The 25,623-nt window shown below is 48.5% G+C and overlaps 1 protein-coding gene across 1 annotated transcript; it reads right to left on the bottom strand.

Annotated features, from left to right (window-relative positions):
• Positions 1-338: 338 nt before the first annotated feature.
• Positions 339-25,411, bottom strand: NEK2 (NIMA related kinase 2). The gene is made up of 9 exons (XM_075337994.1): positions 25,233-25,411; positions 19,185-19,402; positions 16,596-16,836; positions 16,164-16,246; positions 15,768-15,894; positions 13,471-13,690; positions 13,188-13,242; positions 3,349-3,416; positions 339-1,250 (listed from the first exon to the last, which is right to left on the bottom strand). Exons 1-9 carry the CDS (start codon positions 25,326-25,328, stop codon positions 1,030-1,032), a joined length of 1,329 nt encoding a protein of 442 aa, XP_075194109.1. The 5' UTR covers positions 25,329-25,411; the 3' UTR covers positions 339-1,029.
• Positions 25,412-25,623: the final 212 nt, after the last annotated feature.

Genomic DNA, 25,623 nt, shown 5'->3' with positions numbered 1-25,623 from the left:
GCGACAAAGAAAAGGCGGGTAAAAACGCAGTGTGCACACAGGGCCTAAGAATTCTGATCCGGCACCTCCATGTCTGCATGGACAACCCTTGCTGGCCAACAATCATCTCACCCGTACGTCAGAGCACTGGTCTGCTGAGCGTGGTGGTATTTTTTTATGAGAAAGCCACCAATTGACACATTGGTTGGCAGCTTGGCTTTGGGAGAACACTGATCAGCAGTCTGAAACTTTACATGGCCGTCCAATATCTCCTCCATACACAGTTGAAGAGGATAGCGCTAATCTTAAGAGCCATCACACGGTGATGACAAGAAGCAGAAACCCTTTATTGAAGGCATTTAATTAGAAGTGCACCATGATTTTGCTGCTCCAGGTGAACTCACAATAGCACCTTACCAGCACCCGCAGAACTAGAACCTTCATCCAACTTAGGATCCTATGGAGCATCATAAACAACGACCAAGCATTGGCACCAGTTAATTGACAATCAGCACATTCTGCTGATAAAATGTTTGACGTTGGCCACTCTGGAGGGGATGTACTAAGTAAATACGGTCATGTAACATCCCAATATGTACCAGTGGTATAATGAAGCTGCTCCTTTGGGCACCAGATGAGGGACGGCAGACCCGTGCATTGTAACAGTAAAGCAACTTACGATGAAAAGTTGTAAGTTTGTACTTTTACAGTAGAAGGAGGCGTTCTGGCGACCACAGAGTGATGAGCAAATGGTCCATAACCGTTTGTGTTGTGAACAGTTTCCAAAAGGCAACAAATCTGTATCATTACCAATAAGAAAATAAAGATCAATCATTAACAAAAACATAAAATAAATTCTGTATCAGTTATGGACAACTCACATTCTTATAAAAAAACCACATACAAAACCTGACTCCATGCAAACTACAGTAATAACCAACTACTGTATATATTAGATCTATAGAAATAACTTAGGAAGCGCACAGAATCGTCTCATCTGTGCAGGATAAAGCGGAAACAAGGCCTTTGTTCCGGCTGACAGCGACACCATCAGCGCATCCCCAGCAGCTGGCGGCTTTTCAGCTGGAAGTTCTTCTCCAGCTCGCACAGCGCCTGCGCTCGCACGTTGGCCGCCTGCAGCCGCTGCTTCAGCTCCGTGCACTTCTCTTGGGTGTGCGGATGTTTGTTTCCATTACGGTTCTCTTTACTTTCAGCGCCAAAGTGGACGTTCCTTCTGTTGATTACAGAAGATGATCGCTCCAAGGAAGGATCTGCAAAACATAGATATTATATTTTAGTAGTGTTAATAATATCTAATATCTCAAGATTTTAAAAATACAAGACACGTCTACCTACATGAATTACTTAAGTTCTATAACCTTAAAATGACTGTTTCTCCTAAGTAACACCAGCATTAAAAAAAAAAAAAAATAAAAATCATCAATATTCCCATTTTGGACCAAGTCCCCCATAAATCTGGAACTATGCCACATTGAAAAGGGGAATCTGTCACCAGGTTTTTTTCTCCCCCATGTGAGAGCAGCATAATATAGAGACAGAGACCCTCATTTCAGCGATGTGTCACTTAGAGCTGTTTGATTTTATCAAAATGACAGCAATATTTTGTCTGCTGCAGATCTAGCAGTGAGGGTATGGTTCCACTAGCATATAGCTACCACTGTGAGAGCAATCGGATCACAGCTGCAGAGAAGAGGGAGGGAGCTCTTTCTCCCCATGTCCTCTGCTGCCTGTATCTGCGTATAACACGTGAGTGCTGTGCGATGTTTCACATGCTCCCATAGACTTGTATGGGGGTGTTTGAGTCGATACTCGCTGCCAAACGCAGCATGCTGCGATTCACTCCACATGCATGATATGGCATGAGAAATCAATCGCAGATGAACGCTGCCCCATAGGTTTTGCACTAAAATGAGAGTAAACTGATATTTCAATCGGATCGCACTCATCCGTGCAAAAGGAAAGTGGAACTGAGGCCTTATACAGAGCTCATGACTATGGTGGACTACCTAGCAGCACACCAAGTAGTCCTGTAATGATACAATCAGTAGGAGTTTATCAAAACTACACCAAGCAGCCCAGTAAGTGACGCATCACTGGAATCAGGATCTCTGCCCCTATTTTATGCAGCTCTCATACTAGGTAGCAAAAACCTAGTGACAGATTCCCTTTAATAGTACAGAGGGGGTTGGATCTTTCCAGCTAGTACAACAGACAAAAAAAAAAAAAAAAAATAAAAAAAAAATGCAGCTGTTGTAAACTGACACAGACCTGGTGCCTGTCACAGTAACATTGTGCATATAATCCATTGTCTCATTAAAAGCACATGCACAATATACTTTAAAAAAAAATAATAAATAAAATATATTATATATACCGTATTTTTCAGACTATAAGACGCACCAGACTATAAGACACACCCTGGTTTTGGAGGAGGAAAATAAAAATTTAAGCAAAAAATGTGGTCATGACACACTGTTATGGGGCGAGGATCTGCTGCTGACACTGTCATGACACTTCATAATATACTCCCATCCTGCTCATGACCCCCATCCTGCTCATAATATACTCCCATCCTGCTCATGACCCCCATCCTGCTCATAATATACTCCCATCCTGCTCATGACCCCCATCCTGCTCATAATATACTCCCATCCTGCTCATGACCCCCATCCTGCTCATAATATACCCCCATCCTGGTGTATGGCTGCATCCTGTGGCACATAAAAATAAATAAATAAAATAAATAAACGTTCATACTCACCTTACCTTACCTCACTCCCTGCAGCATCGCTCGTCCTCCAGTCTGTGTCAGCGCCACTGACTGGAGCCGTCCCTGTTACCCTGCTGCATCGTGATCATCTCCTGTGTCTGTGCCGGCGGCTGCGTGTGGACACGTGCGCGCCGCTAGTCTCCACCCAGCCGCCGGCACAGACACCGGAGATGATCACGATGCAGCAGGGTAACGGGGACGGCTCCATTCAGCGGTGCTGACACAGACGGGAGGACGAGCGATGCTGCAGGGGAACGGTGAGTACTGTACACTGATTCACTGCTCCCCCCCCCCCTTTTTAATGTAAACACCATAAAGAATAGGTGCACAGAATGCAACATTTTCCTCATGCCCTTTATTATCACGCTATGAGGTCTGTAGGATCCTACATGTGTAATAGGCACAATTGCCAAAAATAAAACAATCTGCAAAAATAAAAAATTTATTGAACATAAGACATGGCGACGTAGACAAGGCTTAAGTCATAATAAAAAGGATTAAAACAAAATTAGGAGACTACAATGGTTAGTTCTGCCAATCACTAAACGTTTCTAGAGGCTTCCTGTTGGCTCTCCTACCTAGCCCACTGTCCAGATCAGCGCCATATATCCGATAATCCTTCAGGTTCTTCATCAAGTTCTCTGCCCTGAAAAGAGAAAGTAGAAGCAGTAGGAATTTGCTGCATATATACATACACGATGAGCTTTGGTTATGGTTAGTTCCTGAACATAGATGTGAGATGTATATTGGTGAAATTTACCCACCCAGATTATCCCTCCCAGAGCAGAGTATTCCTACAGGAGGAAGAGCGCCGCACGCACAGGACAGGTGTCTCCACTGTGGCGGCTTGTGACATGTCTACAGTATGGGGGAGGGGGTGGAACATGTGTCCCGTACATTGTACAGACTGAGGGAAGATGGTCACCCCCTTTACATACATAGGCACAGGAAGATGGCAGTGACAATCCCAAAGCAGCTGCTGGGACCGGTGCCAATATCTCAATTGGGGCATTGCTTTGTGTTATTTATTTCTAATACAAAATTTACACCCAAACAAACAAACAAAAAAAAAACAAAAAAAAACCAACACACCACACACACAACAACATAGAAAATATCCATAAATTAAAAAAGAAGGGAATTTTGTTTACTTACCGTAAATTCCTTTTCTTCTAGCTCCTATTGGGAGACCCAGACAATTGGGGTGTATAGCTTCTGCCTCCGGAGGCCACACAAAGTATTACACTTAAAAGTGTAAGGCCCCTCCCCTTCTGCCTATACACCCTCCCGTGCATCACGGGCTCCTCAGTTTTAGTGCAAAAGCAGGAAGGAGGAAACTTATAAATTGGTCTAAGGTAAATTCAATCCGAAGGATGTTCGGAGAACTGAAACATGAACCAAAAGAACAATTCAACATGAACAACATGTGTACACAAAAGAACAACCAGCCCGAAGGGTACAGGGGCGGGTGCTGGGTCTCCCAATAGGAGCTAGAAGAAAAGGAATTTACGGTAAGTAAACAAAATTCCCTTCTTCTTTGTCGCTCCATTGGGAGACCCAGACAATTGGGACGTCCAAAAGCAGTCCCTGGGTGGGTAAAGGAATACCTCGATAAAAAGAGCCGAAACGGCCCCCTCTTACAGGTGGGCAACCGCCGCCTGCAGGACTCGCCTACCTAGACTGGCATCTGCCGAAGCATAGGTATGCACCTGATAGTGTTTCGTGAAGGTGTGCAGACTAGACCAGGTAGCAGCCTGACACCTGCTGAGCCGTAGCCCGGTGCCGCAATGCCCAGGACGCACCCACGGCTCTGGTAGAATGGGCTTTCAGCTCTGAAGGAAGCGGAAGCCCAGAAGAACGGTAGGCTTCAAGAATCGGTTCCTTGATCCACCGAGCCAAGGTTGACTTGGAAGCCTGGGAACCCTTACGCTGGCCAGCGACAAGGACAAAGAGCGCATCTGAACGACGCAGGGGCGCCGTGCGAGACACATAGAGCCGGAGTGCTCTCACCAGATCCAAAGAGTGCAAATCCTTTTCACATTGGTGAATTGGATTAGGGCAAAATGAAGGTAAGGAGATATCCTGATTGAGATGAAAAGGGGATACCACCTTAGGGAGAAATTCCGGGACAGGACGCAGAACCACCTTATCCTGGTGAAAAACCAGGAAGGGGGCTTTGCATGACAGCGCTGCAAGCTCCGACACTCTTCGGAGTGATGTAACTGCCACTAGAAATGCCACCTTCTGCGAAAGACGTGATAGAGAGACATCCCGCAGCGGTTCGAAAGGTGGTTTCTGAAGAGCAGTTAGCACCCTGTTAAGGTCCCAGGGTTCCAGCGGACGCTTGTAAGGTGGGACTATGTGGCAAACTCCCTGCAGGAACGTGCGGACCTGCGGAAGCCTGGCCAGGCGCTTTTGAAAAAAATACGGAGAGCGCCGATACTTGTCCCTTGAGAGAGCCGAGTGACAAACCCTTGTCCATTCTGGATTGGAGGAAGGAAAGAAAAGTGGGTAAGGCAAACGGCCAGGGAGAAGAAGGGAATTTTGTTACTTACCGTAAATTCCTTTTCTTCTAGCTCTTATTGGGAGACCCAGACGATTGGGTGTATAGCTACTGCCTCCGGAGGCCACACAAAGCATTACACTAAAAAGTGTAAGGCCCCTCCCCTTCTGGCTATACACCCCCCGTGGGATCACGGGCTGCTCAGTTTTAGTGCTAAAGCAAGAAGGAGGAAAGCCAATAACTGGTTTAAACAAATTCACTCCGAGTAACATCGGAGAACTGAAAACCGTTCAACATGAACAACATGTGTACCCGCAAACAAACCAAAAATCCCGAAGGACAACAGGGCGGGTGCTGGGTCTCCCAATAAGAGCTAGAAGAAAAGGAATTTACGGTAAGTAACAAAATTCCCTTCTTCTTCGGCGCTCTATTGGGAGACCCAGACGATTGGGACGTCCAAAAGCAGTCCCTGGGTGGGTAACAAAATACCTCAAGTTAGAGCTGCAAGACAGCCCTCCTCTACGAGGAGGCCACTGCCGCCTGCAGGACTCTTCTACCTAGGCTGGCGTCCGCCGAAGCATAGGTATGCACCTGATAATGTTTGGTGAAAGTGTGCAAACTCGACCAGGTAGCTGCCTGGCACACTTGTTGAGCCGAAGCCTGGTGTCGTAATGCCCAGGACGCACCCACGGCTCTGGTTGAATGGGCCTTCAGCCCTGAAGGAACCGGAAGCCCCGCAGAACGGTAGGCTTCCAGAATTGGTTCTTTGATCCATCGAGCCAGGGTGGCTTTAGAAGCCTGCGACCCCTTGCGCTGGCCAGCGACAAGGACAAAGAGTGCATCAGAGCGGCGCAGGGGCGCCGTGCGGGAAATGTAGATTCTGAGTGCTCTCACCAGATCTAACAAATGTAAATCCTTTTCATACCGGTGAACCGGATGAGGACAAAAGGAAGGTAAGGAGATATCCTGATTAATATGAAACAAGGATACTACCTTAGGGAGAAACTCCTGAATGGGGCGCAGCACTACCTTGTCCTGGTGGACCACCAGGAAGGGAGCCTTGGATGACAGCGCTGCTAGCTCAGACACTCTCCGAAGAGACGTGATCGCTACCAGAAAGGCCACTTTCCGTGATAGTCGAGAGAGTGAAACATCCGTCAGAGACTCGAAAGGCGGCTTCTGGAGAGCAACTAGTACCCTGTTCAGATCCCATGGATCTAACGGCCGCTCGTACGGGGGGACGATATGACAAACCCCCTGCAGGAACGTGCGTACCTGCGGACGTCGTGCTAGACGCTTCTGAAAAAACACCAATAGCGCCGAGACTTGCCCTTTAAGGGAGCCGAGCGACAAGCCCTTTTCCAACCCAGATTGCAGGAAGGAAAGAAAAGTAGGCAATGCCAATGGCCAGGGGGACACTCCTTGTACAGAGCACCAGTAAAAGAAAATCTTCCACTTCCGTGGTAGATCTTAGCAGACGTGGGCTTCATAGCCTGTCTCATGGTGGCAACGACCCCTTGGGATAATCCTGAGGACACTAGGATCTAGGACGCAATGGCCACACAGTAGGTTCAGGGCCGTAGAATTCAGATGGAAAAACGGCCCTTGGGACAGTAAGTCTGTCCGGTCTGGTAGTGCCCACGGTTGACCGACCGTGAGATGCCTGTCGCCAGAGCTGTTTGATCGTCATGAAAACCGGGACCTTGCTGTTGTGCCGATTCGTGAAACCCGTCCGGGTGCAGAGACCATTCTCCTGCGTCCACGCCCTGGTGACTGAGGAAGTCTGCTTCCCAGTTTTCTACGCCCGGGATGTGAACTGCGGATATGGTGTATGCTCTGTCTTCCACCCCTAGCAGAATCCGGCGGACTTCCTGGGAGGCTCGCCGACTGCGTAGTCCGCCTTGGTGGTTGATGTATGCCACCGCTGTGGATTGTCCGACTGAATTCGGATCTGTTTGCCTTCCAGCCACTGCAGGAAGTCTTGCAGGGCAATATACACTGCCCAGAGCTCCAGACAATTGATCTGAAGAGTGGACTCCTCTGAAGAGAGTCCTTGATCGTCTGAGAAAGGGGGACGTTCCTGTGTAGGGACATCGACTTCCCCTCCCATTAGCGAAGAATGTTCTATTGAAGTGGACGCAGATGAAACTGCGTGAAAGGGACTGCCTCTGGATGAGGTGTCTCCTTGAAGGAGAGACTGCACCCCCGTCTGTAGTGACCGCTGTTTGTCCAGTGGAAGCTTCACCATCGCTGAGAGAGTGTGAAACCCCAAGCTAAGATATGCCAGCGATTGGGTTTAACTTTGAAAAGTTGAGGACCCACCCGAAACTCTGGGAAGTCTCCAGCGCCATGTTCAGGCTGTGTTGGCATGCCTCTTAAAAGAGTGCCTTGACAAGTAGATGGTCTAAGTAAGGGATCACAGGGTGACCCCGAGAGTGCGGGAGTGGTCCCACTGCTGCCATGAACTTGGTGAAAACCCGTGGGGCTGTCGCCAGACCGAAGGGTAGGGCTACGAACCGAAGATGCTCGTCTTCAATAACGAATCGTAGCAAACGCCGGTGCTCTGGAGCAATCGGCACGTGGAGATAAGCATCCTGATGTCTATTGATGCTAGGAAATCTCCTTGAGACATTGAGGCAATGACGGAGCGGAGGGATTCCATCCGGAACCGCCTGGTTTTCACATGCTTGTTGAGCAGTTTAAGGTCCAGAACGGAACGGAAGGAGTCGTCCTATTTTGTCACCCCGACCAGATCGGAGTAAAAAGTGTCTCTTGTTCCTGAGGAGGAACCGGGATTACAACTCCTACTGCCTGCAGAAGAGCCTCGGCTCGGCCGGTGAGGAAGTTTTTGCGACAAACTGTCTCTCACCCACCGGCCATTGACCTGTGGCAGTTAAATGTCGCTAAAGCGGGGGAGTCTGCCACCGACCGCGGACGCGGAGAGAGAGGGCTGAAAGTCATGAGGAAACCGCCTTGGTAGCGGTTCCTCCGGCTGCCTTCTCCGGGCGTGATTGAGCCCGCCAGGAACCTGCGCCCCTCTGAGCCTTTTGAGTCCTGTTGGACGAGGGCAATTGGGACGTGCCCGAGCCTGGGAAGGACCGAAACCTCGACTGTCCCTTCTCCTGATGGGTCTTGTTTGATAGCTGGGGTAAGGAAGAATCCGTACCCTTGGACAGTTGAATGATTTAATCCAACCGCTCACGAAACAGTCTGTCACCAGATAAAGGCAATCTGGTTAAGCACTTTTGTGGAAGCCGCATCTGCTCCAATCCCTTAACACAAGGAGCGTAACAACACGGAGTTGGCGGACGCCACTGACGTACGGCTCGTAGAGTCCAGGACAGCATAAACAGCTTGAGTCGCAATGCCGACATTGCGAGGTGAAGGACGCTACTGCGGCCAAGATGTACATGTGACCGCGTCCCTCTGCGCAATACTAGCTGAAATAGCTTGGAGTGCCTCTATGGCTGCGAATGCCGGGGCAACCGACCCGCCGATAGCTTCATAGACAGATTGCAACCAGAGGGCTATCTGTCTGTCAATGGCATCTTTAAGTGAAGTCCCATCTTCCACTGCAACTATAGATCTAGCCGCAAGCCTGGAGATTGGGGGATCCACCCTTGGAGCGCTTGAGCACGTCAGGGGGGAAGAGACAACGCGTATCCTCAATACGGTTGGAGAAACGCTTATCGGGATAAGCGTGGTGTTCCTGGACTGCTTCTCTGGAGTCAGAGTGACCAGAAAAGTACTCAATATACGCTTGAGATACCGAAATAGGGATTTCTTCTGCTGTGAAGCTGACCCCTCCACTGGAGGAGTTGAGGGAGAAATAGCCAACCTTCCATTGATGGACGCTATAAGATTATTCACCATAGCGTCACCATCCGGTGTATCCGGATTGAGAGCGGTCTCAGGATCAGAGTCCTGAACAGCTACGTCTGCATCATCATACAGAGAGTACTGTGATGAAGTCGAGGGCCGTTCTTAGGGAACTCGCTTAGGCCGTCTGGGACTGTCGTCCGTGTCAGAGCCTGCACCCTGGGATGCATGGGACCCTCCTGGAGCCATGATTTGTTTCGAAATCAGGGTGGCCAGGGGCATTGAATCAACATTGCCCAAGGTCTGTCTGGACTGCAAAGTCTGTAAGATGTTAGTCATAGTCACAGACAATATATCAGCGGAAACTGCAACTCCGTCCCTGTCCCTGGACAGGGATCACAGGTGGTTCTTTTGGCCACCTGTAGCAGAGACCCCGTTGAGTAATTGCACACACTGGGGGTCCTGGAACAGTATCGCATGCAGTACAAGCAGCATAGAAAGCCTGTGCCTTGGCACCCATGCTTTTTTTTTTTTTTTTTTTTTGCTGTTGCTGTCTAGCCATCTAGGAGCATTAGCCAAGAATAGCGACCGTACAGTGCAATGTATAGCATACAAGCATGAAGTACAATAAACACTTCAGCACATGCAGTACAAGGAGCATAGAAAGCCTGTGCCTTGGCACCTTTGCTTTTCTGCTGCCGTTGTCTAGTTATTCAGGAGCATTAACCAAGAAAAGCGACATACAGTGAATGTATAGCATACAAGCATGAAAATAACCACTGCAGCACATGCAATCCAAGCAGCATTGAAAGCTTGTGCCTTAGCACCATTGCTGTTTGCTGCCGCTGTCTAGCCATCTAGGCGGGTAGACAGCCAAGAATAGCCCTTACAGTGCAATGTAAAGCATACAAGCATAAAGGACACATGACACTGCAGCACATGCAAGACAAGCAGCATATAGAGTCTGTGCTTTAGCACCCCTGATCTTTTGCTGCTGTTTCTAGGTCTGCATCCTGAATAGCGACCGTACAAAAGTACAACAGGACACTTCGGCATTAGTGGGTCAGCACTTTAGTTGCCGCTTACCGCCCGCACAAAAGCGGGTGTGTGGCGCCGGAATCCTGTGCTGGTAGCTCAGCGCTTGTCTCCGTTTTCCCGCTCTGCGTGCCGGAATGGCTGCCGGCGTCCAGAGGAGAGGGGCGGGCCGAGGGCGTGCCCGAGACAAGAGCGGGAACCCGGCGCCCACTGTGTCTAGTGAAGGGGGCTGGAGAATGCAAATAAGGCTCCAGCCCTCGGCGCTGCTATAGAACAGCGTCTCTCCCTTTCCCTGAGTGACAGGGTGGGGGCGGGAACGAAGCGGCGCTAGGCCGCAAAAGCCGGGGACTAAAGTTAGAAGCGCCGCCGCCGTAAAAGCGCGGTCGGCGCGTCCCCGGCGCACTACAAGTCGCAGCTGCGCCGCCGCTCCAGGGGCGGTCGGCGCGGCGGTCCCCACACGTAAAGTCCCCCAGTAATCTGCAGGGACTATAAGCCCAGCGCACAGCGCTACAGTCCCCGGCGCACTAGCACACCCAGCAAGCCTGGAGTGTGCGTGGCCTGCCATACGGGGACACAGTACCTGAAAGTTGCAGGGCCTTGTCCCTGAACGGCACTCCCGCTCCACATCCAGCAGGTTCTATGGGTCTGTGGATGGAGCCCGGCCTCAGGGCTTGGTGGCCGGAAAGATCCCACTTCCTCAGAGCCCCTCAGGGGGATGGGGAAGGAAAACAGCATGTGGGCTCCAGCCTCCGTACCAGCAATAGGTACCTCAACCTTACAAACCGCAAGTGGGGTGAGAAGGGAGCATGCTGGGGGCCCTAGTATGGGCCCTCTTTTCTTCCATCCGACATAGTCAGCAGCTACTGCTGACTAAACAGTGGAGCTTATGCATGGATGTGTGCCTCCTTCGCACAAAGCTTGAAAACTGAGCAGCCCGTGATCCCACGGGGGGTGTATAGCCAGAAGGGGAGGGGCCTTACACTTTTTAGTGTAATGCTTTGTGTGGCCTCCGGAGGCAGTAGCTATACACCCAATCGTCTGGGTCTCCCAATAGAGCGCCGAAGAAAAACCATTATCAGAGCACCAGGATAAGAAGATCCGCCAAGATCTGTAATAGATCTTGGCGGACGTAGGTTTCCTGGCCTGTCTCATAGTGGCAATGACATCCTGAGATAATCCTGAAGACACTAGGAGCCAGGACTCAATGGCCACACAGTCAGGTTGAGGGCCACGGAATTCAGATGGAAAAACGGCCCTTGTGACAGCAAGTCTGGGCGGTCTGGAAGCGCCCACGGTTGACCCACCGTGAGATGCCACAGATCCGGGTACCACGACCGCCTCGGCCAATCTGGAGCGACGAGAATGGCGCGACGACAGTCGGACCTGATCTTGCGTACCACTCTGGGCAGCATCGCCAGAGGAGGAAATACATAAGGCAGATACACTGCCCTTATCTCCAGTATATTGATCTGAAGGGAATACTCTATCGGAGTCCAGGTTCCCTGAGCCCTGTGGTGGAGGAAAACCGCTCCCCACCCTGACAGGCTCGCGTCCGTGGTGACCACAGCCCAGGTTGGGGGTAGGAAGGATTTTCCTTGCGATAGAGAATTGGGAAGGAGCCACCACTGAAGAGACGTCTTGGTTGCAAGGGACAGAGACGTTCCTGTCCAGGGAAGTCGACCTCCTGTCCCATTTGCGGAGAATGTCCCATTGGAGTGGCCGCAGATGGAATTGCGCGAACGGCACTGCCTCCATCGCTGCCACCATCTTCCCCAGGAAGTGCATGAGGCGCCTCAAGGGGTATGAGTGACCCCGAAGAAGAGATTGCACCCCTGCTTTTAGAGAAAGCTGTTTGTCCAGCGGAAGCTTGACTACCGCTGACTGTGTATGAAACTCCATCCCGAGGTAAGTCAGTGATTGGGTCGGTGTCAACTGGGATTTGGGGAAGTTGATTATCCACCCGAACCGCTGGAGAGTCGCCAGAGCGACTGTAAGGCTGTGTTGACACGCCACCTGAGAAGGTGCCCTGACTAGGAGATCGTCTAAGTAGGGAATCACCGAGTGGCCCTGAGAGTGAAGGACCGCCACAACGGATGCCATAACTTTGGTGAACACCCGTGGGGCTGTCGCCAGGCCGAAAGGCAGTGCCACGAACTGAAGGTGTTCGTCCCCGATGGCGAAACGCAAGAAACGTTGATGTTCGGGTGCGATCGGCACATGGAGATAGGCATCCTTGATGTCGATCGATGCTAGGAAGTCTCCTTGTGACATCGAGGCGATGACCGAGCGGAGAGATTCCATCCGAAACCGTCTGGTTCTCACATGTCTGTTAAGTAACTTGAGGTCCAGAACGGGGTGGAAAGATCCGTCCTTCTTTGGCACCACGAACAAGTTGGAGTAAAACTATGATGTCATCACATCATGCTATCCGTGCAGAGCTTCAGACAGCGAGTGTGAATGGGGAGCTGCATAGGTGCTAGAGGCCCAGACAACCGAGAGCGGAAACTCCTGAAACAGCTCTCTAGATCTGGGACAGTGGAGCGGTATGAGAATAGGTCACATTAGGCTGGGAGCCAGATTAGGGACAGGGCAAGATTTAGGAAACAACCACATCAGCACATGTTAAAGCAATCTAAGGGTCTGTGCCCACGGGAGATCGTAAGTGCGGAGTTTTCTGCACAATCACGCAGCAGCAAGCTGCAGCTATCCATTTATGCGGATTTCATGCAGAATTATTGCGGAAAATGTGTGGAATTTGAGCGTTATTCCTGCAGATCCCGCCCCCCCCCCCCCCCCACACATGCAGTCCATAGCGGCTGCGGGAATTCTGCAGCATTTTCCGCAGGTTCAAATTCCGCAGCATTGAAAAAAAGCACTCCCCAAATCCCAAAGGATAACATGGGGAGTGTCTGTACTTGCGCAAACCTGCGGATTTATCTGGAAAATCTGCAGGCATTTTCTCCCGTGGGCAAGGTTATAAATTTTGAGAAGACACATTTTCAGCGGTCCCATTTAAAATGGAATTCAAGTGACCCATGTTCTAAAGAAAGATGGATTTACCTTGACAGTTTATCTTCTGCAAGTCTCTCCCGTACACACAATTCTCTCTCTCGTTCTGGAAAATTAAATATTGAAATAAGTAGCATAAATCCATAGCATACGATCAAATTTCTGCACCTCTGATGGGGACGGGGGGTGTTACAACGCTAAGTGATTCTGCTCAGCCATCCATTACATTGCGTTTAGGGTTATGGGTGTGAAAAATTTGGAAAAGAAGGCAACATGCACCGCTGAGGTGTGTTGGGGCAGTATAATAGGTTACTGAATATTACAACTCGCTTACGCTCTAGTCGTTCCTCGCGCTCCTTTAACGCCTTCTCTCGTGCCACCAGCTGCTGTTCCTTTAACCGCACCTCGCCGGGGACTGGATCAGGCTGCAGAAGTCGCTCTTGTTCTGCAGATCGACGAGCCCGCTTCTCAGACGTTCTGTCTTGTTCTTCTGCAACCCACTCTGCGAGCAGGGAGTGCTGCAATATATCCTCAATGGAAGGTCTCAAGTAATCCTAGAAGAAGAAGCAATCAATTCACAGAATGCACTCCTGCAAAGCAGGCCGGTTGGGCAGCTTATAGCACGGGTCCATCCAGAGGGTCAAAATTACACACATATATTGCATACGGCTATGACATCCAAGCACTTTGATATATCTGTGACCCCCCCACCTGAACCTGAGAATAAAGGGCCAAAGCAGATTCAGTGACATTGCCCAGCGGCTCAGCTGACCAGTTCAATTACAAGAGTTATCCCAGCTCCAAGATCCTATCCTAATATGTATCAGGAATATTATATATTGCCAATTAGCTAATCAAGAAAATTATACTATATTTCTATGTCACTTACCTAATGTGCAGGGCACTGCAGTGCAACTGACATAGTATAGTTCTCCTGATTAGCTAACATTTCTAATTGGAGGCATTTGCTAATATTATACCTACTACATATTGGGATAGGATCTTGGATATGGGAATAGCCCCTTAAGGTATTATTCTCAAGTGGTCTCTTGAGCAGCTCAGAGCTATGCAGTCTCCTTACTTCCCAGTTTCTGGCATGGCAGGCTCTCCTTCTTGAGGGACAGTTCTTTGGAGCAGCAGACCTGTAGTAAAGTAGAACTATAAAGCTCAGCACAAGTTCTTCTGTAAAACATTCGCCATCGGTGGTTTGTTTTGAGTCTGGAGTTACATATAGATATAAAACAGGGCATTTGAACAAGTACACGGCTCAGCCAGGATTAGGAGACGTGCCCTGAAATCGGCTCATGGCGGGGGCAGATTATTTTGCAGGTACTAGTAGCAGAGCTCCATGGAAACCATCTGTACACTATAAAAGAAAAGCTCTCATTGCAGAATAATAATAATAATAATAATAATAATAATAATAATAATAATAATAATAATAATAATTAATTTCATTTATATAGAGCTATTAATTCCACAGCGCTTTACATACATTGGCAATACTGTCCCCATTGGGGCTCACAATCTAGAGTCCCTATCTGTATGTCTTTGGAGTGTGGGAGGAAACCGGAGAACCTGGAGGAAACCCACGCAAACACGGGGAGAACATACAAACTCCTTGCAGATGGGGTCCTTGGTGGGATTTGAACCTAGGACCCAGTGTTGCAAGGCTGCAGTGCTAACCACTGAGCCACCGTGCATGCTTAAAGGGAACCAATCAGCAGTTTTTTCATACTGACACTAGGAGGAGGACTCAAAAAAAAAAAAAAAAAAAAAAAAAAAAAATCACATCTTCAGTTTAGAGATGCGATGCTTGATTGCAGAGAAATGCTTTATCAAAGCTTCAGAAATGACGTTATTTATGTGCAGGCTTGAGCATAGGGGCAGGACTTTGTGGGTCGGGTTCTGGGTAATTATTCGTCTGCCTGCCTTACCTCCATTTTGGGATTTAAATCTTGCGCCACCACCGCCAATGTTGGCGGCGCGTGCACATTGCTAGTGTATTGTGGTCTCCAATAAAATGGCACCGGAATCAGCATATGCGCGTACTGCAACCCCCAGAACCATTTTATTGAAGACACTGGAGACAATATATGAGTGGAGGTGACGTATGCGCTGATTGAATTTTTTTATTTTATCAGCGCATGCGCTGTCGCTAATAGTAATCTCCACAGTGCTCTCATTAAAAATGGAGACAATTCTGGCGCCATTTTACTGAAGACACCATCACAAATAGCAATGCGCATGCGCTGCCAACAATGGTGTTGCAAATTTTAAAATAAAGAAAAGGAGGCAAGGCAGGAGGAAGAATCCAGAGGACCCGACCCACATTGTCCTGGCCCGATGCGCGAGCTGGTGCTGAGATTTTTTAGCAATCAAGCATCGACTCTCTAAACTGAAGGAAGAATATTAATCCGCATCCTAGCGCCAGTATGGCAGCGCCTGCACTTTGAATGTGAAAAGCCTGATGGTTGGTTCCTTTTAGTTTCATGCAAATCTAATAACATGAGAATACCCCTGTAAAACAGGATGTATTTTTCAGAAAGTACACACACACACACACACACACACACACACACACACAATTCTATAAAGAAAATAATTCTATTTCATTATAACTAAACATACCTTGAGATTTAGCATTTTTGCAAGGACTTGGTTCAGTTCTTCTGAATATCGATAGGGGATTCTTCGAAATTTCCCTATTCTTATTTTTTCTGCCAACTCTTTTTGGTTAAAGGCAGTGAATGGCGGCCTGAAGGAAAAAAAACAAAAAAACCCAACTCTGTATTGCGATAGTACAGTCAGTTCTGCATAGAAGGGGTGGGCTCCTGAAGATCACTTAGGACATCCTGTGCTTTATAGTCCCTTCCCAACAGCGCACAAATACCCCTTCGCCCATCACTACTGACTTTTCTTTTCTCCAGCAATAAGGACACATCCCTGCACAGCCTCTTTAATGAGGGGCAGCACAACCAGACTTAGAAACGGATGCTGCTCTTGAAGGTAAAGTAAGATACTTACGACAGAGCGCACAGCTCATAAAGCAGACAGCCGAGGGACCAGATATCAGACTTCTCATTGTAGGACATTCTGTTCATCTGCTCCTAGACAACACAAGGAAACCGTGACCAGTCTGAGCCGCAGCGACTGTCCGCTCCAAGGAACCTACTGCTCAGTTAGACTGAGAAGAAACGCTTTATAGACCAGATTGGTTGACTTTGGTGTACTATGGCCAGAATCGGAGACTTTCTAGTCTTACTATACTGCTGACGTATCCTAAGATTAGCTCTGATCAGGGGAGTCCGAGATCCACAGCCCCCCACTAATCAGCCATTTACAGCGTTGGCCAGATGCAAGACCTAAAATTTCTGCACGGACGTTCCCAGCACATGGATGAGATTTGTCAAATGTCAACCACCCGAGTTATCCATAATTATGACCCCGAGTACTTACAGGGGACATATAATACGGGGTGCCAACAAAGGTTTTGGCAAAACTGGTATCATGGTGCAATATCCTGGCCAAACCAAAGTCGCCAAGTTTGATGTTCTTCTTGGCATCGAGGAATATGTTGGCAGGTTTCAGGTCCCTGTGGAGAACAGTATGGCCACCATCGCTCCTTTTGTGGCAGTCTTTTAGGGCCAGAGCAAGCTGGGCGAATACCCGGAGTATGAAGTCCTCTTCCAGGTACTGCCTGAGAGGAGCAAGAGAAATGAAGGCAAGATTAGAAGATATGACCGGATACATAATGTACGGCACAGGATAAAAGGAAGGCATCACCAGGAAAACGCTGTCTAATCTCATTATAGCGATGTTTTGGCCAAGATCACTTCTCTTGATAAAGCGAGCAAACTAACACGTGAAATGTACGTCGGGGCGTTTCTGTGGGGTTTTCCTTGGACCACCAATATTATATCACTGCCAAAACAGGTAATGCAGTGCTCGTACGATACGAGCAACCCACATAAGTTTTACTCACAGCTGCATTTCTAGTCTTCTCATATACCATATATTCCGGCGTACAAGACAACTTTTTAACCCCCGAAAATCTTCTCAAGTCAGGGGTCATCTTATACGCTGGGTGTCGTCATGGCTTTACACACACAATAAAAAGATACTCACCTCTCCTCCGTGCCCGCGCTGCCTCCAGCTGTTTCTTGCAGTCTGCAGGCACACAGAGCCCTCCGTGATAACATCCTGCACCAAAGGCTGTCATGGCTTTACTACAGTTGAATGCTTTATGGCACCACAAAGCATTCAACTGTAGTATAGCGCTGACAGTAGTGGCGGCCCTGTGTATTGGATGCGATTTACTGCAGTTGAATGCTTTGTGGCACCGTAAAGCATTTAACTGTAGTAAAGCCATGACGACATCCTGCAGCGACCGTTCTGTTCACGCTATCATGGAGGGGGTCTATGGGCCTGCGGGCCAAGCAGCTGGAGGCACCGCGAGCACAGAGGAGAGGTGAGAATATCTTATTGTGTGTAAACAACTGCATGATACGGGACAGAAGGGAACCAGCAGGAGGACATTACTAAACAATGGACTCATTACTGCAAAGGACATTACAGCAGGGGACATCACTAAACAATGGGAACATTACAGCAGGGGACATTACTCGGGTCGACTTAGGGTACCTTCACACTTTAGCAATGCAGCAGCGATCCGACCAGCGATCTGACCTGGTCAGGATCGCTGCTGCATCACTACATGGTCGCTGGTGAGCTGTCAAACAGGCAGATCTCACCAGCGACCAGTGACCAGCCCCCAGCCAGCAGCGATGCTGCGCTTGCACGGAGCCGGCGTCTGGAAGCTGCGGACACTGGTAACTAAGGTAAACATCGGGTATGGTTACCCGATGTTTACATTAGTTACCAGCGCACACCGCTTAGCTTAGCGTGTGCAGGGAGCAGGAGCCGGCACTGGCAGCGTGAGAGCTGCAGAAGCTGGTAACGAAGGTAAATATCGGGTAACCACCTTGGTTACCCGATGTTTACCTTGGTTACAGCTTACCGCAGGCTGTCAGACGCTGGCTCCTGCTCCCTGCACATTCAGGATTGTTGCTCTCTCGCTGTCACACACAGCGATGTGTGCTTATCAGCGGAGAGCAACAATAAAAAAAACGAACCAGGGCTGTGTGTAACGAGCAGCGATCTCACAGCAGGGGCCAGATCGCTGCTCAGTGTCACACACAGCGAGATCGCTAATGAGGTCACAAAAAACGCGACTCAGCAGCGATCTCGCTGTGTGTGAAGCACCCCTTACACTTTATACAATATATCCCAAACTCTATATTTTAACTGGACAAATTGGGGGTCATCTTATAAGCCAAAAAATATGGTATATGGTCGTTGTTTGCCCTAAATGCTGCTGCCCCAGCTACATTTTTTTTTTTGCATAATATAACCTATATGTATTGCACTATTGCTGCACTGACTATTTTTTGTATTGTTATTTGTATGCATTGTATTATGCTACGTTTGTGCACTTCCTAGTTTATTCATGTATTTTGTCTGTCTTCTTGTGTGTTGACTTTTAATATACTAATAAACTTTTGTATTTTTATGGCATAATTGTCCACGGTTGCTTTCCCTTTATGGGAGCAAGAGAAATGAAGGCAAGAAGATTAGAAGAATGATGTGACCATGTTAAGGAGAAATTCCAGTTCCGGGAAAACTCCTTAACAGTGAATGTCTGCTGTAATCTCAAATTGAAGGTCACTGAGCACCAGCGGAGGAATTCAGACCACACAAAACTGCTGGTATAAATTCCCTCTCAGTGAAGGTGCATATGCTTTATTATCACAAGCCTTTTTATAGAGCAACAGTGGGTTAATCTTTTAGTAAAATTCCTAAGTACACCATTGGTTATATAAAAAGCATATGCAGAAAGCCTGTGATATTTCTCAATTTTTTGGACTTCCTTAAAAGGAATTAGTCACCAGGAAAATGGTGTCTAATCTCATTACAGAGATGGTTGGGCCAAGATCAGACGCCATCACCCCTTTATCGTATGGGTACATCGTAAAAGGAGGCACATACCTCTCCTTGGTGCACTTGGCGATCAGGCTGGCCAAGTCCCCGCCCTCACAGTACTCCATCACAATATACAGTGTAGTATTGGAGCGGTCTATTATACGGTCGTAGTAGCGCACGATGTTTGGGTGTTTCAGTTCCCGTAACAAGTTCACTTCAGACACCAGCATCTGCTTCTCGGACTCGCTCATTGTGCCGTAGTCCAGCTCCTTCCACACAAGCACCTGCAAAATACATATTAACTGATCTGTTAGTATTTTAAACCACTTAAAGGGGATGTCCACGTTTCCCCACATATCTAATAAATAATATATGCACGTCCTGTACCATGAGGGGTTGTGACGTCATGCAAGCCCCGTGTCCAATCAGCGCCGGCTACTGTCACCCCATCTTCAGGCCAAACAAGCAATCAATAGGAAGTGAGTGCAGCGCTCACTTCCTGTTAATTAACTTGTTTGGTTGGAAAGCGGGAAGACGGATGTCAGTGCTGATTTGAAGTTGGGCTCGCATAATGTCACAACAGTATGCGAACCGCAGCAACGCTGGAAGGGCACCGGTATATGAGGGGAGTATAGGGTTTATTATATTATCTGGGGGAAACATGTTGAATCAGAAAGTTTTCCCAATAGTGGACAACCCCTTTAAAAATCAGGACATTTTTCATTTTTTTGTGTTTTCGTTTTTTTTCCCCTCTTTCTTCTAAGAGCCATAACCGTTTTATTTTTTCTCAATATCGCCATGTTGGTCCTTGTTTTTTGCAGGATGATTTCTACTTTTGAGTGACCCCATTCATTTCATCATACAATATAAGGGTAAAGTCGCTTTCACATTTCGTTTTTACGTTCAGTGGTCCCGTCGGAGCTTCCGTCTGAACACCCCTGCAAAATGTGTTGGGTGTCCGCCTGCAGAAAGCGTATACGGCCAAAAACGGTGCAAGACAGAGCACGCGCTGACTCCCTCTGCTCCATTATAGTCAATGGCCCCGTCGGCGCAGGCATCTGAAACACGTTTTGCGGGGCTCTAACTGGACCACTAAATGTAGGTAAAAATGAAGCGTGAAAGCAGCCTAAGGGGGGAAACAAAATAAATAAAATTTGAAGTGTGGTGGAATAGAAAAGAAAACCAAAAAGTAAAATCCTGCATGTTCAGATGTATGGATACATTAACATTTCTAAATCCTATAACGATATAGGAGTTGCCCCCCCATATTATGTAGTAATGTCCCCCATCCTGGGCTACTTCCTGGTGAATATGTCACCCATCCTGTCAAATACATCCCCTATCCTAGCCCACATCTTGGTATATATGCCCTTCATCCCGGTATAAATATCCCCATTCTAGGCCCCATCCTGGAATACATGTCTCCCTCTTGAACCTCTTCTGGTATATTTATCCCCCTCTTAAGCCCTTCCTTGTATATCTGTCCCCCTCTTAAAGGGAACCTGTCAAGTGCAATATGCAGTGAGAATCACGAGCAGTTCTGGGTGCACATTACTAATCCCTGCCTAACCGTCCCTGTATACACTAGCATAGATAAAAGATCTTTAGGTGAGCGAGATCATCCTGTGACGCTGTGTATTCAGTAGCATGTTAGCACACCTACAGGGGCCCACAGGGTTGTACTAACGTGCTAATGGGGGCGACTGGCCGTGGAACTGACGCCCAGGGGACTAGTCCCCTCGCTCATTTGCATACGATAAAAGATCTTTAGAAATACTTTTTCTAAAGATCCCTTTATCTATGCTACTAGATACAGGGACAGTTAGGCTATGTGCGCACGTTGCGTACAGTCACTGCAGAAATTTCTGCAGTGATCTGAAGAGCACACGTGAGCTTCAAATCGCTGCAGAAAAATGTCCGTAGTGAAAAAAAAAAAAAAAAGCACGTCACTTCTTAGAACGCACGCTTCAGGCAGCAGCCAAAGCGCTGTGCTCTAAGACGCCACGTGCCGCACGTCTCCTGCATAATCTTCATAGATTATGCAGGGGACGCAGGACGCATGCAGTTACGCTGCGCTACAAAGCGCAGCGTCACTGCATGTAATTACGCAACCCCTGAATACAAGGCTCAGGCTGATTTCACACATCAGTTTTTTGGCATCAGGCACGATCCAGCGAAAAAACTCATGCGACGGATCCGGCGAAAAAAATGGATCAGTTGCATCAGTTCCTTCAGTTTGTTGACAGATCCGGTGTGATGCTGAGCATGCTCAGTAAAAAAAAAAAAAAAACCACACACACCACACGGATTTGGCGGCCGTTTTTTGCCGCATTACGCGGATCTGGTGTCCATAGGCTTCAATTATAAAACACACCGTACGGCGCAATTCGGTTTTTTTGCCAGACACAAAAACGTTCACTTCAACGTTTTATCCAGCCGCCGGACAAGTAAATTTTGCCGGCAAAAAACGGATGAAACGCAAGGCCATCCGGCGCTAATACAAGTCTATGGGGGAAAAAAAAACCGGATCCGGCGGCAACAGACGCCGGATCAGTTTTCTTCATGTTTTTGCCGGATTGTGCCTGATGGCAAAAAACTGATGTGTGAAAGCAGCCTTAGGCTAGGTTCACACACTGCGTTTTTTTTTACGCTGCGTTTGTGCGTTTTTTGCTGCAAAAACGCACAAAAACGCACCCGCGTCAAAAAAAAAAGCGGCAAAACTGATTTGGTGCAGTTTTTGCTGCATTTTTGCTCACTGCGTCTTTATGCGTTTATCAGTGAACAAAAAAAAAAAAAAAAAAGTCTGATGTCATTTCCTTCTTCAATATGTTTCTTCATTCTCCACTAGTGTATGCAGAAGAGCAGACAGCAGCTGTCGAACTACAAGGCTCAGCATCCTCCTTCCAGGACTGTATGCAGGATTTTTGCCCCCCCCCCCCAAAAAAAAAAAAAAAAAAAAAAAAAAAAAAAAAGGACGTGGGCTTCGCCATATTTTTGTATGCTAGCTGGGTACAGCAGGCAGGTACGGGCTGCCCCCAACCCCCAGCTGCCTATTTGTACCCGGCTGGGAGCCAAAAATATAGAGAAGCCCTTTTTTTTTTTTTTTTTTTTTAATTATTTCATGAATTTCATGAAATAATGAAAAAAAAAAAAATGACGTGAGCTTCGCCTAATTTTTGTGTCCAGCCGGGTACAACTAGGCAGCTGGGGATTGGAATCCACAGTGCAGGGTGCCCATGCATTCTGGGCACCCCCGCTGCGAATTGCAGTTTGCAGCCACCCCAAAAAATGGCGCTTTCATAGAAGCGCCATCTTCTGGCGCTGTATCCAACTCTCCAGCTGCCCTGATGCCGGGTGGCTCACTGGGCAATAATGGGGTTAGGGCTAGCTGTATATTATCAGCTGGCCCCAAGCCCGAAATTCATGGTGTCACGCCAATATTAGACATGGCCACCATGAATTTCTAGTAAAGATAAAAAAAAAAAAACAACACAGAAAAATATTTTTATTAGAAATAAAACACAAACACAATTAGTGACTATCTTTATTGAAATAAAGAACGCCCCCTCCGCTGTAATCCTGGGTCAAGGGTCCCGCGCCGTCCAATCCGGATCCAATATCATCTGATCGGTTTGCTGGAAGGCAAAGCGATCAGATGATGTGTCAGGATCAAGTGCCTGAATCACATCACACATCAGCTGATTGTATAACCGGCTTTTATACAATCAGCTGATGCATCGGTGCAAAAGAAAAAATAAAAATACTCACTTATGTGCTGATTACCGGCAGCTCCTGCAGCGGAGTCTGATCGTTGCAGGAGCTGCCAGTAATCAGGGATGAAGTCTCCTGACGCATCCGCTGACAGGTTAAGCCGGCCGGCCGCTGGCGTCAGCGTCACCCCGAGACTTAGGCGGGTTTTGCACGTTGCGACATCGCAAGCCGATGCTGCGATGTTGCACGCGATAGTCCCCGCGCCCGTCGCAGGTACGATATTGTGTGATAGCTGGCGTAGCGAAAATTATCGCTACGCCAGCTTCACATGCACTCACCTGCCCTGCAACCGTCGCTCTGGCCGGCGACCCGCCTCCTTCCTAAGGGGGCGGCTCGTGCTGCGTCATAGCGACGTCACATGGCAGGCGGCCAATAGCGGCGGAGATGAGCAGGATGTAAACATCCCGCCCATCTCCTTCCTTCCGCATTGTGGCCGGCGGCAGGTAAGGAGATGTTCCTCGCTCCTGCAGCTTCACACACAGCGATGTGTGCTGCCGCAGGAACGAGGAACAACGTCGTACCTGTCGTGGCACCGCCATTATGGAAATGTCGGAGGCTGCAACGATGATACGATAACGATGCTTTTGCGCTCGTTAATCGTATCATCTAGGATTTACACACTACGATATCGCAAGTGACGCCGGATGTGCGTCACTTTCGATTTGACCCCACCGACATCGCACCTGCGATGTCGTAGTGTGCAAAGCCGCCCTTACGATCAGCTGATCCATCGCCAGGTCCTGCATCCTGCAGGCATACGTACCCGGGTACACTGCACACACCCTGAGCGGCAGGACCGGGAGGAGATGGGAGCAGGCATGGCACCGGGAGTCTGCAGACAGGTGAGTATAACTTTTTTTTTTTTTTTTTTTTACTGTTCACTTTTGATTTTGCAGCCGCTTCCACCTCCCGCCCAGACATGGTGCAGACATGCACAGGACCGGAGGTGGAAGCGGCGGTGACGGTACCGGGAGGATTCACGCTTCTGTATTTACTGACAGAAGGAATCCTCTTCCTGTACATGTCACTTTACTACCCACCTCCTGCATTTATAGCTGCGTTTTTGGTCTTAGAAACGCACCAAAACGCACCTATTTGCGTTTCTCATTGCGTCTTTCAACATCCCATTGCACTCAATGGATGAAAAGCGCAATGAAAAACGCGGGAATAATTGACATGTGGCACCACAAAAACGCAGCTGAAAAAAAAAAAACGCTGTGTGCAGACAGCAAAAATGAAAACCCATAGACTTTGCTGGGGAAGCAAAGTCATGCAGTTTTCTGAGCAAAAACGCACCCGAAAACTGCGCAGAAACGCCGCGAAAAACGCACTGTGTGAACTTACCCTTAGGCTGCTTTCACACATTTGGTTTTTGCTGAGCGGCACAATACAGCGCTTTGCAGAAAAAACGCAACCGTTTTTTTTTTTGCCGCCGGTTGCGTTTTTCCGCATAGACTTGCATTAGCGCCGTATTGTGCCACATGGCCTTGCACTGCGTCCGTTTTTTTGCCGGCATATTTAGCACATGCGGTGGCCGGATGGAACATTGCCTGGCACTTTTTTTGTGCGGAGAAAGAACCACATTTACAATCCAAGCCTATGGCCGCCGGATGTGGTTTTTTGCACTGCGCATGCTCAGTATCAAGTCGCATCCGTCAAAAGGACAGACCGCATGGAAAAAAGACTTATGCAACGGATCCGTTTTTTTTCGCCGCATCCGTTGCATAGGTTTTTGAGCCGGATTGAGCCGCACTGCAAAAACCGGATGTGTGAAAGCAGCATTATGTGGACTCACTGTAGTCCAACCCTCTCGTATAAATTCTGCACCACAGCCCATCAACCTCTAGTTGCACCACTGCTCGTGTTTGTTGGGTGCCGCAACACAATCAACCATTGTACTCAAAGCAATGAAATAATAGAATGAGCTGCTGTGATGAGTTTGCATCTTCCATTGTGCATTGAGATGAGAATCTCCTGCTGATAAAACACCTATTGTAGTGAAACACAGCCGAATAAGTGACCCATCCCTGGAATCAGTGCATCAGCCCCTACCCCATGCTGCCCTCAGCACAGGCTGCTGACATGGCACAAGTCTGAAGTAATGCTCAGCCTTTTTCTGGTATATATTTTACACATCACACAAATGAAGAGGGTCCCAGTCTGGAAGGGGTTAAAGGGTGAGAAGAGCTGGTCTGGTTGCTATAGGCAACTACCATGCCCCTGGGGTAATAGGCTCCAGCCCTGTCTGTATGTGACAGTCACCGCTTCAGCGCCCCCTGGTGTCCATGCTGTGCACTGCACCGCTGCAGTATGAGCAGCCCCCGTGCCTCCGCTCCGCTCTACCTTGCCGTCTGCTTTCCTGAGGATCTTCTGACATTTCCCATAAGAGCCGGAGCCTATGGTGTACAGCACCTCGTAGTCCTCCACCCTGGACGGCATGTCTGCGCCACTCTCCGGCTCCTCTCAAGCTCCGGAGACGCAACCGAATCCACACAACACTAGAAACCGTTTAAACGTCGAGCCGTGCCAGTGTCCTAGACGTTCATTGGTTATAGACTTAAGCCTCTCGACTGCTGATTGGTCAACGGCTCTTGACATCTCATTTGTTGATTGGTCGCTGCGATCAACACAGAATTAGGCCCGCCCAGCTGCTGTTAGTAGAGGAAGTGGGCGGGGCTTAGAGAGCTTGTTGCCTAGAGACAGACGCGGCGCGAGTCCAGAGCGGGCGTTTGGA

Source organism: Anomaloglossus baeobatrachus, chromosome 3, assembly GCF_048569485.1.
Source record: "Anomaloglossus baeobatrachus isolate aAnoBae1 chromosome 3, aAnoBae1.hap1, whole genome shotgun sequence".
NCBI classification, from domain to species: domain Eukaryota; kingdom Metazoa; phylum Chordata; class Amphibia; order Anura; family Aromobatidae; genus Anomaloglossus; species Anomaloglossus baeobatrachus.
The sequence above is the reverse complement of the archived record's forward strand: the minus strand, read 5'-3'. Positions and strand labels throughout refer to the sequence as shown.

Coding starts and splice junctions, on each gene's coding strand:
- NEK2 (XM_075337994.1), bottom strand. CDS start 25,328: ATGCCGTCCAGGGTGGAGGACTACGAGGTGCTGTACACCATAGGCTCC. Junction 16,247..16,595: donor CCCCGTATTATATGTCCCCT/GTAAGTACTCGG, acceptor TGTGTTGTCTAG/GAGCAGATGAACAGAATGTC. Junction 3,417..13,187: donor GCAGAAGATAAACTGTCAAG/GTAAATCCATCT, acceptor TTCTCTTTTCAG/GGCAGAGAACTTGATGAAGA.